General features: G+C 38.8%; 2 protein-coding genes across 4 annotated transcripts; one reads left to right on the forward strand and one right to left on the reverse strand.

Moving 5' to 3' along the window:
* The first annotated feature begins 1,243 nt into the window (after positions 1-1,243).
* Positions 1,244-3,869, forward strand: duox2 (dual oxidase 2). The gene is made up of 7 exons (XM_066667863.1): positions 1,244-1,405; positions 1,917-1,974; positions 2,177-2,311; positions 2,515-2,722; positions 2,843-3,057; positions 3,415-3,632; positions 3,767-3,869. Exons 1-7 carry the CDS (start codon positions 1,259-1,261, stop codon positions 3,773-3,775), a joined length of 990 nt encoding a protein of 329 aa, XP_066523960.1. The 5' UTR covers positions 1,244-1,258; the 3' UTR covers positions 3,776-3,869.
* apba2a (amyloid beta (A4) precursor protein-binding, family A, member 2a) lies at positions 3,783-16,179 on the reverse strand. 3 transcript variants are annotated; one of them, XM_066667861.1, is made up of 11 exons: positions 16,145-16,179; positions 10,451-12,019; positions 9,431-9,470; positions 9,110-9,255; positions 8,851-8,937; positions 8,322-8,507; positions 7,416-7,595; positions 6,806-7,018; positions 6,538-6,657; positions 5,451-5,591; positions 3,783-5,342 (listed from the first exon to the last, which is right to left on the reverse strand). In XM_066667861.1, exons 2-11 carry the CDS (start codon positions 11,978-11,980, stop codon positions 5,271-5,273), a joined length of 2,715 nt encoding a protein of 904 aa, XP_066523958.1. In that variant the 5' UTR covers positions 11,981-12,019; positions 16,145-16,179; the 3' UTR covers positions 3,783-5,270. The 3 variants fall into 3 exon arrangements, with proteins under 3 accessions (XP_066523958.1, XP_066523959.1, XP_066523957.1); XM_066667862.1 differs by lacking the exon at positions 16,145-16,179 and adding an exon at positions 12,496-12,604; XM_066667860.1 differs by lacking the exon at positions 16,145-16,179 and adding an exon at positions 15,325-15,578 and having other exon boundaries at positions 3,784-5,342.
* Positions 16,180-16,264: the final 85 nt, after the last annotated feature.

The raw sequence follows: 16,264 nt of genomic DNA on the forward strand, positions 1-16,264 counted from the left end.
GTAACCAAGGAAACCTGGCTTTAAACCTGAACGCTGAATGTAGGCTATGATTTAGTTGCAGTGTTTGGACGCCTGTGATTGGTCAGAGTCTGTTACACAGAAGCTGCAGGTCCCAGTTTCAAACTTAAGACAATGTCCATTGTAAAGAATATTGTCTTCCTGAATTCGCAGCTCTTTTGTTAATTCGTGCTTTAAACTGCGGGTTCAATAGAGACATGGTTAATCTTTCAGCCCTAGAACAAAGCACGGCTGTATGTGCGTTGTAGACATTGAGGTCCCTATCCCCGCCACTGAATAGAAATCCGAGTCGATACGTTTATCTACAATGAACCGCTTCAAAGCAAACGACTCGGAAAGACTTTAACATCTCTCCAGCTGATTTACGCAGAAAGGTCCCAAACTCGGTTCAAACGTTGGTCAAAATCAGAGCGCTTAAAGCAAAATCCGCTAAACCCAATCGTTTAAAGTAAGACCCGTGGTAAAGAAAGCCAGGGAAAGAGAGAGAGAGAGAGAGAGAGAGAGAGAGAGGTAATATAGTTTAGTACAGTTGAGCTCACCGGGTTGTAATGGATCCGCTGTAACCGCCAAGAAAAACTGAGGCGAATGGTCAATGAGGAGTAGGACAAAAGAGTCGGAGTCAGTAGAGAGCCAGCCTTCAGCTCCAACTTTATCAGAGTACACAGTTACAGAAAGGGATGGTCAACAGTCGGTTCACACCTCTGTTCCCGCATGTTCCAATCAATGCAAATCAGGCCTAGCGCGAGGAAGTGTGAGCATATAAAAGATGCTCGCCCTCACACAAAGACAAATCCCTCTGGACTCCGATTATCTTGGACATTTTCCTTCCACTTCTTTCTCTTCCTCGCTCTTACAGGTAGGCTAAGCGTGTCCGTTACTATCATTCACCTGGACTTAAGACTGTGTCTTCATTTTAAACAGGATCACATTACTACATCATTAATAAGTCTACATCATTATTATTACTATTATTATTATTACTATTATTATAGACACTTTCACAAGCAGGTAAATGCTGGAGCAGTTTTATTTTAATAGATATTCGCACAATAAGTGATGATTAGCTACAAGTTTAGCCTTGCCAGAGTGGTTTAGTGATAGTCTTAGGCATCCTCTCCTCAGTTTTTGCTGAAGCTGGACATGGCTCTTATCTGCTGATCTGTAACTGAGCTGCACGTCGACACTGTCCTCACTGTAGCGCCGTCTGCTTTCAGCTCTAGCGCTCGCATTTGGAGGAACGATGACTTTCTACGATGGCATTTACCCATTCTACTCACTACAAAGGACCTCGTTCATCTTCAGCACCAACCTGCTCACTGTCATCCTGGTGTTCTTGGTGCTCGCTGTCGGCTTCCTCCTCATTGTGCCAGGAATACGTGGCAAATCGGTGAGTGGGGCTCAAGAAATTCAGTATTTCCCCAGAAGGGGCTACACACTACTGATATTAACACCCTTCCATTTACCTGGAGACAGTATTCGTACTTTCCTCAGTAGGTTCCACTCTAAATATATATATTTATTTTTTTAAAGAGTTTGAGAATAAGGGATCACACAAAGAAAAAAACACATAACAAACTTGAGTTCATCTGTAGTAGACAGGTCCTTAATGCACAAAGAACTTCCACTGGAGTTTTAAAGTGAACTGAACAGGGGCCTACCTGATAACATTTACACTTACATCTGAAGTTGTTTTTGTGCCTCAGTTACCTTATACTTCATTTAAGCCATTTTACTGGTGTGTTAAGTTGTTTGGGTTTGGTTTTGGCTACACCACTGACTGTCTCAAGTAAAAGATCCCACAGACAACACCTCACATATCTGCTGTTGAGCTTTCCTTTGTCCTGATGTTATTGAGAGTTCTCAGTGAGAAAAAACATTTTTGAATGTGTTTCTTTCAGCGGATTCTCTGGACATTCAGGATAATCATAAGCTTGTTTATTGGAGTTGTTATTGTTGGTGAGTATTTCTCTTTATAACAATTTTAAACCAGCAGTACAGAGTAAAGGGAAACTTACAACAATAAAATACATTTGCTGTTAAATAGAAATGTAAAAATAACATGTTTAATGTCTAAATTATGAAGTTTTCTCTAAAAAAACTAATCAACAAATTGGTTTAAGTTTTAAACTAAATATTTAATTTTCTTGTCCCTTTACAGCTCTGAACTTCACCAGTGATTGGGCTGAGGCGAGTTTGAAAGCCAACACCACGTACAAATCCTTCAGTAATATGGTGGTGAATGCTGAGGTCGGGCTGCATGTCGGCCTGTATGGAATTAACATCACACTTAGAGGTAAGTCACACAAGACAAGACTTGACAAGAGTCTTTGCTTTTCTTTCAATCTACCAGAGTATTGTTATTATAATTCTTTTCTATATTTCTGCCCAATCATTAGCCGTGTATATATTTGGAAATGTAAAATGTTTATGTTGGCCAGACAGATCAAGTGGATAGGTTCACAAATTTGACATAACCCTTAATTTGTGTCCTTTTAGGAGATCCTGTTGTACAGTTCAATGAGACAATAGACTACAACGAAATGTTCAGCTGGACCAGTAGTCTGGATGAGGAGTATGCTGATGCTTTGGAGAAGGGTCTTCCCAACCCCATACTGTACATTGCTGAAAAGTTTACCCTCAACAGCCCCTGTGGCCTCATCTACCAGTACCGATACTCAGGCAAATATGCCTCAGCCACCCTGTGGTAAGACACACAGATCACTGACCCTCTTAATGCCTTTGGAATATAAATGCGAGGTCTCATTCAACAACTGCAGACCAAGTACAGTAAAGAATGGTATCTCTCTTTAACTTTTTCCCACAGGACGGCTTTTTGCTGCTGGCTGGTAGCCAACGTCCTCTTCTCAATGCCCGTCATCCTCTATGCTGGCTGCATGATGGCTACCACAGCAGCTTTTATCTTCTTCTCCATGGCCTCCTTCTCAACAATATACAACCTTCCACAGTGCTTCTTCACTGTAGGAACAGAATCCTTTGTGACAAACTTCAGCGCTTCCTTTTGGCTCGCGTTAGCTACTGGTATGTGCCATGTATCTTTTATTGATCCTCTGTGTATTTGGTCCTGAAAATGATACTGTAGACCAGTGGGTTATTTTTTTCCAACCCTGCCATGCACATTTATTGCTTTCCCTTCTCCCAACACACCTGATTCATCAGTTAATGAACAAATACTTTCAGAGTTGCAGTTGGTGTGTTAAAGCAGGGAGACCACTAAAATGTGCAGGGCTAGGTGCCACCAGTGTTGAGAAACAATGCTGTACACTAATTATAAATGTCATAAATATGTTGATAATTATGTTCTTCATTTATTTAAAACATATTTAAATGGTAATGCATTTCTGATTTAGTGTCAATAACAAACTATGTTTCTTACAGGTTTATTGTGTGCACTGATTGGCATAGCGGTGATACTACTGGACATGATGTTTCCAGAAAAAATTAGGGAAGCATTCAGTATCGGCATAGACGATGAGGATGATAACATTTACCCTGAAAAGGGCTACCTCAATGCTGGCTTCTTTGAAGGAGTGAGTTTAGATGGCGTTATTGTGAAAGGGATGAGCAAAGAACCACAGCAGATCTCCACTTTAACGGTAAATCTCTTTTCCTTTACCAAATAATCATTCTAATCAATTGTTACTAAAACATATTAAAATTATTGACATCAATAATACACAATGGGTCAGTAATGCTGAGTGAATGACTACATTTTAATTTCTCTCCACAGAAATTTTGAGAAACCATCTGTTTCACACAAGGCCATCATTCCCTTTACTTGAAAAACACACGTGCTGCAGAATGATTTTGCTGGGGGTAGCTGTAAATACAACATTTTTCTGTTCTACTGAAGAATTTGGATCTGTGTAAATATGTACATAAATATATATTTGAGTGATAATAAAAAGAAAATATATGTATTGTAATAAATGTATTGTTTACAGAGAATAAAGAAATAAAACAAATGCATTACAGTGTTGTGTTCAATGTCAGGAGTTAACATCCACATAGATTCAATACTTGGCTTAAAGACATGGTTAAAAGTCACAGTATTATTACTGAATGTAGATTTGCAAGTCACCATTTCAGTTAAATGATCATCTGTGTTTCTACATAAACCTGATCTTCTAAATGAGGAATTCTTTTAGTAAATATTGGATCATTAAGTAATAAAAAATGTTAATGCCACCATGTTTTATGTGTTATATATTTTTCAGCACAATGTGGTAAAATTCTGTAATTGGGTAAAATGATTCATCTGTACACCAGAATTATGAACAGTAATATTAAGATGAAGACATCAGTTCAATGGACAATGTCCTTATGAGTAAACCTGGGCCATGACAACTCAACATAGTCACTGAGATATTTAATGCTAAGAATGTGTTGTTGTTATCTTTGGAATTCAGCATATCCCTCCCAAATGACTACAGCAGTATGAAATTGGTAAATAATTAAAAGTTGTTCCTAAGTAATACAATTCTTGAGCATAGCTGATGAACACTGCATAGATATCTAGCCCCTATCATTACAAACCAGCTGATAAACAGTAAATATACAGTCCAACCAGGAACAATATTTACATAGTTAAAAAATAAATGCCAGCATCAGCATTGTTTTGTTAAAAAAAATAATTATGTGTGGTAGAGCAAGGGCCTCACTGCTGGAGCAACACATCCACTAGACCTGGAAAGCTAGGAAGGGTTGGTTGGGGTATTCAGCACACCCGGATGAAACACAGATGGAGGTCATGCACTAGTCATGCACTGCTGGCCTCAAAAAAAAAAAACATTTACCACCATGTTCAAGAGGATAAATCTAAACAAAACAGAGATTGAGAAGGCTGGTCTCCTAAAGACTGCAATTACCATTTCACTCTTAGTTTTAGACATAGTTTAGCCCCTGTACCCTGTACGTCAGCGTCACTTGTCATTAAACCTGTCCAAATTATATAAAAGTATAATTAGCTTTCCTCTTTAGTGCTTTTATCTTGTAATGAAACACACATCCCACACATGCAGTAAACAGCCTGATGACACATGACTCATGTTGATGATGAATTGACAGGCTACTGTATTTGAAAGGTACACAACATGTTAAGTCTATTTTTAAGCCAGGGTGGATACATACGTTACCAAAAAGAACATACCATTTGGGAGATAATTTGATGCATTGTTTTAAATTGCACAAGAAGAGTAGCGCACCACAGTGTTTCTGGAGCATCCAAATTGCAATTAGATGTACATTGGTGTCTCCTGTCCGGTAAGCAATCGGAACATCACAGCTGGCATAGTTTTCATGTGAATCTGTTACAACAAATAGAGACATGAGCCCTCAATGAGTAAACATGCAAATCTAGTTCCGTAAAAGAGTCACAGACCCATATTTACACTAATCCAAAATAAAGCACTTACCTCACCAACAGACACTGACAAGGCATGGACTATTTTCTCATGTGCCATTGCGACCACACTCTGTCCATTAATTTCAATTATTCTGTGACCAACACGTACACCTCCCCTTTCTGCTATTCCACCCCTCATCAGACTACAAATCTGGAAAAAAGAGCAATTAATTAATGCAATAAATGCACCATGATTGCATACATGTATAACGTGTCACACGTGTATAACCACAACTGAACTGATGATTTGATTAGAAAATAAGACTTTGCACAATGGAAATCTGATTTCCTTATCCCCAAGGAGGTCAGTAAACAAAGGCTTATTGTAGTCCATAGACTGCTTTAGTTTTGTTAATGTACCTAAGAAGTAATGGAAGCTTCTGTCACATTTAACAGTACTGACCAAGCTGCATGATTAAAGGACGAAATTTGAAAAACAAACAAAAATCAGCCTTAAAATGCCAGACATGTCAGTGCTAGTAACAAACTTAGTAATTATACCTTAGATTTATTAACAACACAAGATGGCTTAAGTCAAGTGTATGATCACTTAGGTATGCAGTTTGAATAATGTTGTTTAATGCACATAATCTACCTTGCTCATTAGCTATACTGGCTTTGAAGCAAAACTGGAGAAAACTGGAGTGCCATATTAAGAAGCCATTTCAGACACCAAATATGTCTAAACTGACTGATTATATTTTGTATTAACACCTTACTGTAGGGTGATATTTATATAGCAATAAGTTACAGCACTTTCTGACCACTAACACTGACCTACACATATATTTATAATCAATTATACCAAATGCCAACATTTAGTCCACAGGACTCCAGATGACCTTTCAGTTAAATGAGTTTAAGGTATGTCAACTATCATGACACAACACAGTTTCCAAAAAAAACCATGTCATCTGTTATGCTGTACGTCATCTTGTCATCAAAGTTTATAACAGCAGTCTTTGAACCTTTAAATAATTCATCTTTATATGGATTTATGACTGTTTCAGTAAGCCTCGTGTTAACCATTTTAAGAAAGTGAAAAACTGTGTTCACTTGAATTTGTTTACTCATAGTTTTAGTTAAAGGGAACTCACTATGCCATTCTGTACACTGAATCCCAGCTGGTACTGCAGGTCTGGTCTCTTTATCAACACAGTGGTGACAGGTGGGCAACTTACTACACTCAACTTTACTTGCACCTGACTCTTCAGACCCTGGAATGAACACACAGATGTATACTTTATAGGTTATCCACAGAAATGCTCAAACTCTACTTTATGATAGACACTGTTTTTCTTAAGTAAGCTGGGCTGATATGTGTTTGCATATAATTAACTATAAATTCAAAACATTGGTAAAAACCTTGATAATGCCTTGGCAGGTTGCCAGAGGTAAGCCCACCAAGCTTGTGTCATTGACAGCCATGAGTTGATCTCCCACGTTCAGTTTCCCAGAACGGGCAGCAGGCCCACTGTTCAGCATGCAGGCCAAAATGACTGTGGGTAGGATAGAGCCCCAGCCAGACTCCACTATCACTACACCAAGAATCTCCCCTTTCTGCTTCTCCAGGTGCAACTACAAAGAGAAGCCACACCAGGGTCAGGGTGAAGAGAAGACGAAGAGGGAAAGAGAGAGGTAGCTGGAGTACCATCGTCAAATGATATGCAACACAGCAATGTGGGTGAATGCTGAATACACATGCAGCTAAATGAATCATTATCAGAATAACATTTGTATCTCTGTTTTTTTTTTAGTCTTTTTAATTTTCTGATATTAGAAAATACTATCAAAATAAATAAGTTGGAATAAAATCCCTTTTCCTGAACCATCAGTTGGGGAGGGGGGTTAAAAATTGTGTTCCAATAGCAACATTATAATTTATGCTTTTATGAAAAAAGACACAGATGATTTGTGAACATATTTACTAGCAAATTGACACTGACTATTAGCAATGCTCCAAGGCTTTCCATACCTCTTTGCAGTTTTCTGAGTTTGAGAAGTGGATGAGGTCATCATTGTACATTTCTTGTGAATTAAGAATATCACTGTAGTCTTTCTGACTAAGATCTTTCGGGTTGATACCATTTGCTCGCAGGAATTCCTGGTAGGCCATGCTAAACGCCTGACCAATGGACTGTGCAATGAGTTGGGCCTGAGGAAGGGGAGAGGACGGGAGGGAGAGTGCTCAGCAGAGAACGTGAGGATACTTAAATGTGACACACACACACACACACACAGATAAAGACACTCACGTACGCAGGCAAACACTCAGTCTTATCTCCATGGTTTCGGGGGACATTACATAGACTTACATTTATTCAAGGGGGAGTGCTCAGCTTAAGACAAAACAGTAGAAGATAAGTCATAAGCAATTACATAAGTATATACTTTTCAAGCCATTGTCCCTGTTCACCTGGGCTAGTCTGAGGTCAGACATGGTGAAATAACATGGATTAGTTATAACTGCATAAGATGAGAAATGAGGTTTCTAAGCTCAATTTGTGGCTAGATTTGCTATTTTACATATAGCATTTGCCTTTGGGATTGGAGTTTGGAGACAGAGTCTTAGTTTGTACAGACCATATAAAATAATAAATGAACATAAATCACAACAATAGTGTTCCATTGTGAAATGTATCTACATATTGTCATCACATGTTCTCACATCTTTAAAACAGTAACATTAGAGGAAGAGTTACTGTGGCATTAATGGAAGTTCATGCAACGATTGATCAAGTCATTTTTGTACACAGCAGGTTTTTTAAATAATGTCACAAGATGATAAACTACAAAAATGGGAGAAAAGGGTTTTGTCCTTACAGTAATGAATGAATGAACCTAACTATAAATTAGAAATAAAGCCGTAGCATTAACTTACATCTTCAGATTCAAAGACATAACAGATCATTCGGTACTGTTTCCTGCTTTCTGAGGAATTGAGGCTGTTGTCAGTGCAGTCCAGTGAGGCAGAGTGAGACATGCGTCTGCGGGCCATCAGCACCACCACACTCCCAATGTCCGCAATGTAGGAGATGGTACGGAGGGCATTGTCCATCATAGTCTCCTGTATCCAAAGAATTATAGGATTAGCATTTATTTTTGGGAATAACTTCTAAAGGACCTAATTTATTCAAGTAATATCATTATTTTGTGATGTAACAGGGTTTTAGGGGTGTAAGAATACAGGAGTTTAGCTGTTTCTATATGTGGAAAATAGATGGTAATCCAGCTAATATATATATATATATATAATCTTTATATATATTTTTAATTTTATTGTCTGTATTTCATTATTATATTCAAGATGTTTAACCAAACATCATACTGAAACTAGACTAAAAAAAGATATAGGCAAACATAACTGTCCATATAAATACTGATGAACTATAAGAGTGAATATTGTTAACCTGTGTGTCAGCATTTAACACTTTGATGGCTTTTGTTGAAATGAAGAGATCAACCTCAGTCAGGCTCTGGCTATCTCCATCCAGACACTGAAACACGCAGAAGAAGAGTTACAGCTACATCTAGTGGAATGAGTAGGCATTTTTGACCAGCTACCAACACTACGGACATCCTCCACAGAAAACAACCACAAGCAGAACAGTAACAAAACACTATATGATATCTTTCTAGAAGTTCACAGAACCATTGTTCACAGATTACCTTTACTCTGTCCACAGCTTCTTGAGCTTGTATCATACGCACACTCTTAGATGGGTTTCTGTCTGACAGAAGCTGGGTGGAGCCGAGGTAATTTGCAGCAAATATGATCCCATCAATGAGATCCTCTGGTTCACAAGGACCTGGAACTAAATGAGAGATAAAAACATATCTGAATTAAGGCTTTTACACACGCAAACACACACACACACACCATTTTGATTCTATAGTTACCGCCATTATGTATTTGTTCAGTACAGTTCCTCTCTTTATCTTTCTACATTTAGCATGCCATTTTTGTCACATGAGCTGACAATAACTTACCATCCACAAAGCTTGGAAAAGAAGGATTTCTCTTTCCTTGCTGAAAAGCAATAAAAAATCATTTTAAAAAAATAATTTAGTCTGTTTCACAATCACTTCAAACTTTGAAACTGAAGTTTCAGTAACAGAAGTGAAAGCCTTGGCTGTATTATATATATATTAAATTGAACTGCTTTATACTGTCATAGTTATATGATATAATGTGTTATTTAACATACGCACAACTTCTGTGCCATTATAAAAGAGTCATGTGGGGATATTGAAATGCACCCACATCTTTTGTGTAGCATAAATGTATTTCAAAATTGGTAACTGTTGCATAGTATTAAATATAAAATTACAAAAAAAGAAAAAAAAAAGAAAAAATGGAAAAAGAAAAAACATCCTGAAAATTGCGTGGTTTGAATATGGCTGTTGAGAAGCATTCATTCGTCACTGCTCTCGTTAAGAGTTCCATGTGCCATCCAGCATGTTCATTTGTTCTGTTTTTGGGGATAATATTGAATCTAAAGCTACATTTGTGTCTTGGGTAAGAATATGCTTATATTCAATATTTATGGCATGAAAATTTAGTTAAATGATATTCTCACATCCACTTAGTAATAAGTCTGCAGCTACACTTTCCCCATTTATGTCACAGTTTACATGGAAAAATATTAAGTACAGTGTCTAAACTTGTAGGTGTGACAATGTTTAAAAATAAATCCACCAACACTGCTATGTCATGCTGAAATGTCCACCCTCCAAAACAATCCCTACAATGGTGGTGATATTGTGTTTCATTTGTTTTTGAGGGGAGGTATTTCAGAGTGAGGGTTGTGGACTTGCTTGTTAATTTTTTATTACACTTTATGCAATACAATCAGTAATAAAGTGAGTAGTTTGCTCCAGTCTGTTAAATGCATTGTTTGACACTTTGTATGCTGACTGAGAGACTGATTCTGAACAATACAATATAATATGTTGTGTTATTAGAGCCTTAGAAGGAGGTAAACATTGATTTTATAAACTGAGTGTTACCTGGCCTTGATTGGATCTCCATTCCTCTTCGTTATTAGCTTTGGGCTGGTCATTTTGCAGCGCTGAATCTGGAGGTTGCAGGACTTTGTCATGTACCCCAGGTCTGCTTTCCTTCTTTTCTGATAGTAGGAATGAAGCTTTAGAACTGTCTGGGTTCCCACTTTTACTAGATGACTGCTCAGTTACATACTTGTCCATCCCAGTATTTTGAGGTGCTACTTTCAGTTTCGCCCTCACCTCATTAACAATCCGGTCCTGATCCCCTTTAGCATCCACTGCTGGCTGCCTGTCCTTCCTGGTCTTTGCTCTATAATTACTGTGAGTGCGACCTTGTTCTCTGCCTGCGCTATCCTCAGGACAGTCACTGTCCTCATGTAAATGCCTGTCTTCTCTTTCCTCCCCACCACGTTGTCTGTATACATGTCTTTTATTATGATCTCCTTTGTTTTGAGGCTCTTCACATTTTGCTGGTTCTCTACCTCTTGGATTTCTGGTGCCACTGTCCTCCTTCCAAGTTTGCTGCCCTTTGAATCTAGACCCTTGTCTCGAGTTTCTATCAGCCCTATCCTTATCACAGTCTCTTGGATAGTCAACTCTTTCTTCCGTTGTTGCCTTTTTAAGGACTTCCCTGTGGCCACTGAATGAACCCTGGGTGTCACCTCTACAGTTCTGTTGCCTTTTGTCTCCTCTGTGATCATGAGATACGTCTTCAGCCTCTCTGCTCTTAGCTTGAGTGGAACTTGGCCGTTGATGAAGGTTTCTATTGTTTCCTGAAAGACCGCCACATATTTTGGGAAGAATTTCATCCTGATCCTCCTCTGCTTTCTCTCCAGTATAAATAAAATATTGATCATCGTCGTCTTCCTCCTCGTCCTCCTCTTCATCCTCACCCTCCTCATCATCTACATCATCTGCCTCTTCGTCTTCATCTTCCTCATCCTCAGCCATGGGGGCTTGAATGAAAGTTGTCTCTGTGATGGGCTCAGGGTGTTTGTAGACCAGTGCTTCCTTGCCATGCTTTAGCACATCATAAAGACCCCCAGATTTTGGCCAATCTTCTACTGGTGTTCGCCCACCATCCGGATCCCTGGACGTGCTGGGTCTAGCCGGGTCACTGTTATCAGTCCCTTCATGACAGTCCATTCCCTCCATGTAGCTTTCATCCTCAGGGCAACAGTGCACATAGTAAGTCATCCCATCGGCATCAGTACGCAGCTCCTCATCCTCTTCGTAGTCCTGCTCCTCTTCCTCCTCCTCAGATCCAACATTATCGTATTCAGACAGCGAGTCTTCCATGCTGTCAGGCTGAATAGGGCTGTCACCATGGATGGAGTCCTCCCCGGAGACAGAGCCATCGCTGGGGCAGAAGCTGTCTGGGTTGGGCGTGCTTGACTGGCTCTCCACAGTGCTGCTGTGAGCTTCCTCTGAGTCTTCTCTGTCTCTGGTGTTCTTCCCACTCTGCTCTGGTGTAGGTGGAAGATCAGGCTCAGTCTCACTGGCCCTGCAACCATGGCCTTGCCTGAGAGCCATAACTGGCTTCAGTACCACACCAGTGAGATTCCTTCAGTCCTGTAAAGAATGAGAAGAGATGACAAAATTAAAATATCAAGTAATAAATATTTAATTACAAATGCATTTTCATGTCATGAGGGACACTAAACTTTCTTCCCTGTAGTGATGTAACATTTTTCAGTTGTTTTCACACCAATATCTATTTTGTTTGGGTTGAGTGTGCCTGGAATAACACAGTTACACACCACAAAAGACAGTCGGATCCTTTCACCTATTTGAATAGAATTACTAAGGAAAGGGGAAAAAAACTGTAGAATAAGCTGATACCAGTCTTACAGCCAAATTCCTTCAAAACCAAAGTCTGTTTACATCGATGACACATGTTTACAGTCTCATCGTCAAGTATTAGCAGCATAATCATGACTTTTATATGACTGCTACTCTTGTACAGATGGCAATGAAGGATTATGCATTTCAATAATTTAATGAAAAAGCAGAGTATCAAATGATTTAAATAGTGAACAAACACTTACAGACAAGTTAAGCTTCAGCCACTTTCAAACAACAGTCGTTTAAGGACGCAGAGCTTCTGAACATAAACAAATCAGAGAACAGTGCTTCCTTACAATTGTAGATGTTACCTTTAACTTACTATATAAAAAAAGAAGAAGTCTAGCCTTTCACTCACAACAGCAAACTAGCATAACAGATTTGAATGAATGAATGAAAGGTTCTTACATAGACACTTTCATAAAACTTTTCTAGAAACCCCAAAGTGTTTCGCATTCTTTGGGATTGAGATTGGAATCCGTTATTAAGCTTCTTTGCTGAAATTACGCAGAGTATAAAAGCTCACAAGGATATCATCTCAGTTCAAGCACAAGGCCACACGTTCTACAGAATCAGACACAACGTATAACAGCTACAAGCTGACTGTTCTGTTTAATTCCTGATTTATTTTATTGCATATATTATTTAAAATGCTATGAATATTTACAAATTATAGAAAAACAAAATTATTCTCTTCACTTCTCTTTTTTTTTGGCATCACTCTTTGGTTCCTGAAATTGATGAGGATCCTTAGAGAGACTAATCTTTATCCAATCTGAACACTGAACCACAAAGAGTCAGGAGGAAAGGTCAGCACGATTCAGCACTGTGTCTCAGCAGGAAAGGTGTTCATGCTGGTATTTCTGTAGACTACAGTGATTTGCCTCGTGTGATGAGAGGCTTGTATTCCCACAGGGGTCAATGAGGATTCACTGCAGAACGCTTCCCTAAGGTTTACTTTGTAGCTATTCCCCTTGTAGAACAAATGGGATTAATACTTTGCCTGTTTTGTATGACACACCTTATAAATAAATCGAAAACAGAATTCTTAAATGAGAGACCACCTTAAACAACACAGATGCTAAATCACTGTACAAATCGCACTGAACAATAAATATTTTCTAAAGACCTCATGAGGACAATTATTACTGTTATTTTTATAAAAAATCAAAGGAGAGAAAAAGTATTAATTAGACTGATGTGTTTGTGGTTGACTCAGCACATAGACTTTAAGCTGTAGTTAGTTTTATGCTAAAAGCACTCATAAAAGCTGTGCTTCACTCCTGTCTATATTTGGTACTGATTGGTCTTTCATCAAATAACAGAACATATTTAACAATTCATAACACTTTTAGGATATTCATTAAGGAATTACATAAGGATTCTAGTTTGAAAAAAATCTAATTTATAATAATAATAATAATAACCTTTATAAAAATTAAGACAGTGACTGTACATTCGATTTGGGGTTTTCTACATTTCAGAGGTAACTGTACAGGACCGCTGCTCTGCAGAGAGTTGCTGTCTCATCTAAATGCAAATGCTTGGCTTTTTTGTAGGACACTTAACCTATATAGCTGATGAGTGGGCGACTTGAAGTAACACCAGAGGATAAGTGCAATTAACACCATAAAAGTTCCACCATGATTTGCAGAAGGTCTGCTTCTTCCGGGGCAACAGCAACAGTAGACAGTGTGTAGAGTTTTCATTACAAATACGTTTAACTACATCTTCAGGTTTACTCACTTATAACTTCAGGAAATCTATCTCAAAAGATCAGTGTTTATGGGTTTTTATAACTACATAACTACCTTTTTTATTTTTTGTGATTTATTCATCAAAGCTTCCTTTTAAATCACTCAAATTTTCTCCATTAATAAACTAACTACATACCTGTGGACATAACACCGGAGTGTTGAACAGAAACGTCTCTAGAGCTGCTAGCAGGTTTCAGATGCTCTAAACGGGTCTTTAATTCTCTTAGTAGTTGATGAGCTGGATATACAGCTGAACTTGATTAAAACACAGGGGGCTGGATTCCCAGACAGGGATTAAGCTTAGTCTAGGACTATATCTTTCTTTCAATGTATAATCACAACTAAAAATGCTATCAGAAGATGATCCACTTGATCATGCTGGTTATGCTTGCAATGGAAGGGGACCAGCTTGGTTAAGGTGGTAACATTGGTCTAACAGCTTGGTTAAGAAGAAGAAGAAAATGAAGATGAAGAAGCAGAAGAAGAAGGAGAAAAGAATCCACTAAGCATATTCTTTTCACTGCATTTAACCCATTTCTTGGTAATGACCATACACTAGTGAGCAATTCTTCACACACACCAGGAGCAGTGAACACACATCTGGTGTGAGGGTTAGGTGCCTTGCTCAAGGGCACTTTAGCAATGTAATTTTTTTTCTTACTGGTCCTGGTAACTGAAGCAGCAACCCTCCAGTCTCAAGCTTGCTTCTCTAAACTTAAGGCCACAGCTGTTGACATCTTGGTTATTGTAGTCATGGGGTTCTACCACCTTTGTTGGTCTTGTTGGAGGACCAGCATGTATATTCTGGTCATTCTGGTGAAATAGCTTGGTTAGACTTTTTGTTAGTCCAGATTCACCACGCAACTCAGCTGAAAACACTGCTGTTCCACTGGAGCTGGTCCACCAACTTAACCATGTTGCTGTTTCTTAGCAGGGACATCTGATACAAGCACACATTCAGAATGCATCACGTGCGAAAACTGCTGGGATTTCTTATGGAAGCATATGTTAACATTTAATATTGGTTCGATGCTCTGGTCAAGAAGAGACTGTAATCATCCCTATCAGGCTGACGCTAGTTAAGTCCTCCCTCATTCTACATTACTCACATTAGGATATTTTCTTCCTGCAGCAATCGGCCCGTTCTCTCGCATTCAGTTCGCGCCCCATGAACACGAGCATTAATGACATTCACTTTGAAAGCATGAGCTACAACTACAGGACAGGCTCCTTTAATACCGACAGCAATAAAAGCACTGAAAGACATGAGCTTACCAGAGGTGGGTCAGGTTTCTGCTTAGGCATCTGCGAGCCTTGTGGATGTGAGTGTGAGGCGCAGGAACGCGCGCGCGCGCGCGCACACACACACACACACACTCACATACACACCCTCATCATCCCGGGACAGAGACAGTGACTTAAAGACACCGAGAGAAAAACACAATATAGTGTTTAGTAAAGCAAAGGTAATTAATTGCAACGAGCATATCTTTCTTCCAGTCTGTCCATTATCAAGTTTGTCTTGCATGCACCCCGAAGACTGAATCAGAAATATACTCTCTCTCTCTCTCTCTCTCTCTCTCTCTCTCTCTCTCTCTCTCTCTCTCTCTCTGCAGAGAGGAGCGTTGAAAAACCGTTTGTTTTCATAATAAAAGTTAATTGGGGACGCCTTTCACCTTACTGTTTGAACAATTATCTGTCGTGAGTGAGCCAAATAAAACATGCTCGTTATTGGTTTGTTGAGGACCTGGAACGTAACACAAAAACCGCAAAGGGGCTAGCAAAGTAAACTGAACTCTAGTTTGTGACTGCTGAAATGCAAATTTCACCTATGTTAAATGGAACTCAAGACTAAATAAGGGCTACTACGTTCATAGCCCAAGTACTTATGTGGCATGATAACACCATCTCAGTTTATAAAATATAAACACTATAGAAAGTATTGACTCTAAATATTGTAACATGTCAAATTATGACTTATCAGATGCGCATATGCATACATCTGAAACAAACAAAGAAGCCCAAAGACAAACAAGTCCAATAAGAAAATGGCTGAAAGACATTCAAGATGGACATTCCTCAATTTTAGTCTTACTTTATCTCGCTAAACTGAGAAATCCTGCTTTGTGGAAAATCCACCTGCTACTATGACTACCTAGAATGTTTCTGTTTTTATCCGGGGCTTTTATTTTGAAGCTGGAGCGGGGTTCACATT

This window comes from Hoplias malabaricus, chromosome 4 (assembly GCF_029633855.1).
Source record: "Hoplias malabaricus isolate fHopMal1 chromosome 4, fHopMal1.hap1, whole genome shotgun sequence".
Classification (NCBI taxonomy): Eukaryota; Metazoa; Chordata; class Actinopteri; order Characiformes; family Erythrinidae; genus Hoplias; species Hoplias malabaricus.

What these genes read in the sequence shown, in the direction of transcription:
- apba2a (XM_066667861.1), bottom strand. Translation starts at nt 11,980, where the DNA reads ATGGCTCTCAGGCAAGGCCATGGTTGCAGGGCCAGTGAGACTGAGCCT. An exon ending in ACTCAGAAAACTGCAAAGAG is followed by an intron (nt 7,019 to 7,415) that starts GTATGGAAAGCC and finishes TTCTCTTTGTAG; the next exon opens with TTGCACCTGGAGAAGCAGAA. An exon ending in TGTCAGTGTCTGTTGGTGAG is followed by an intron (nt 5,343 to 5,450) that starts GTAAGTGCTTTA and finishes TTGTTGTAACAG; the next exon opens with ATTCACATGAAAACTATGCC.
- duox2 (XM_066667863.1), top strand. Translation starts at nt 1,259, where the DNA reads ATGACTTTCTACGATGGCATTTACCCATTCTACTCACTACAAAGGACC. An exon ending in CAGGAATACGTGGCAAATCG is followed by an intron (nt 1,406 to 1,916) that starts GTGAGTGGGGCT and finishes TGTTTCTTTCAG; the next exon opens with CGGATTCTCTGGACATTCAG. An exon ending in TATTGGAGTTGTTATTGTTG is followed by an intron (nt 1,975 to 2,176) that starts GTGAGTATTTCT and finishes GTCCCTTTACAG; the next exon opens with CTCTGAACTTCACCAGTGAT.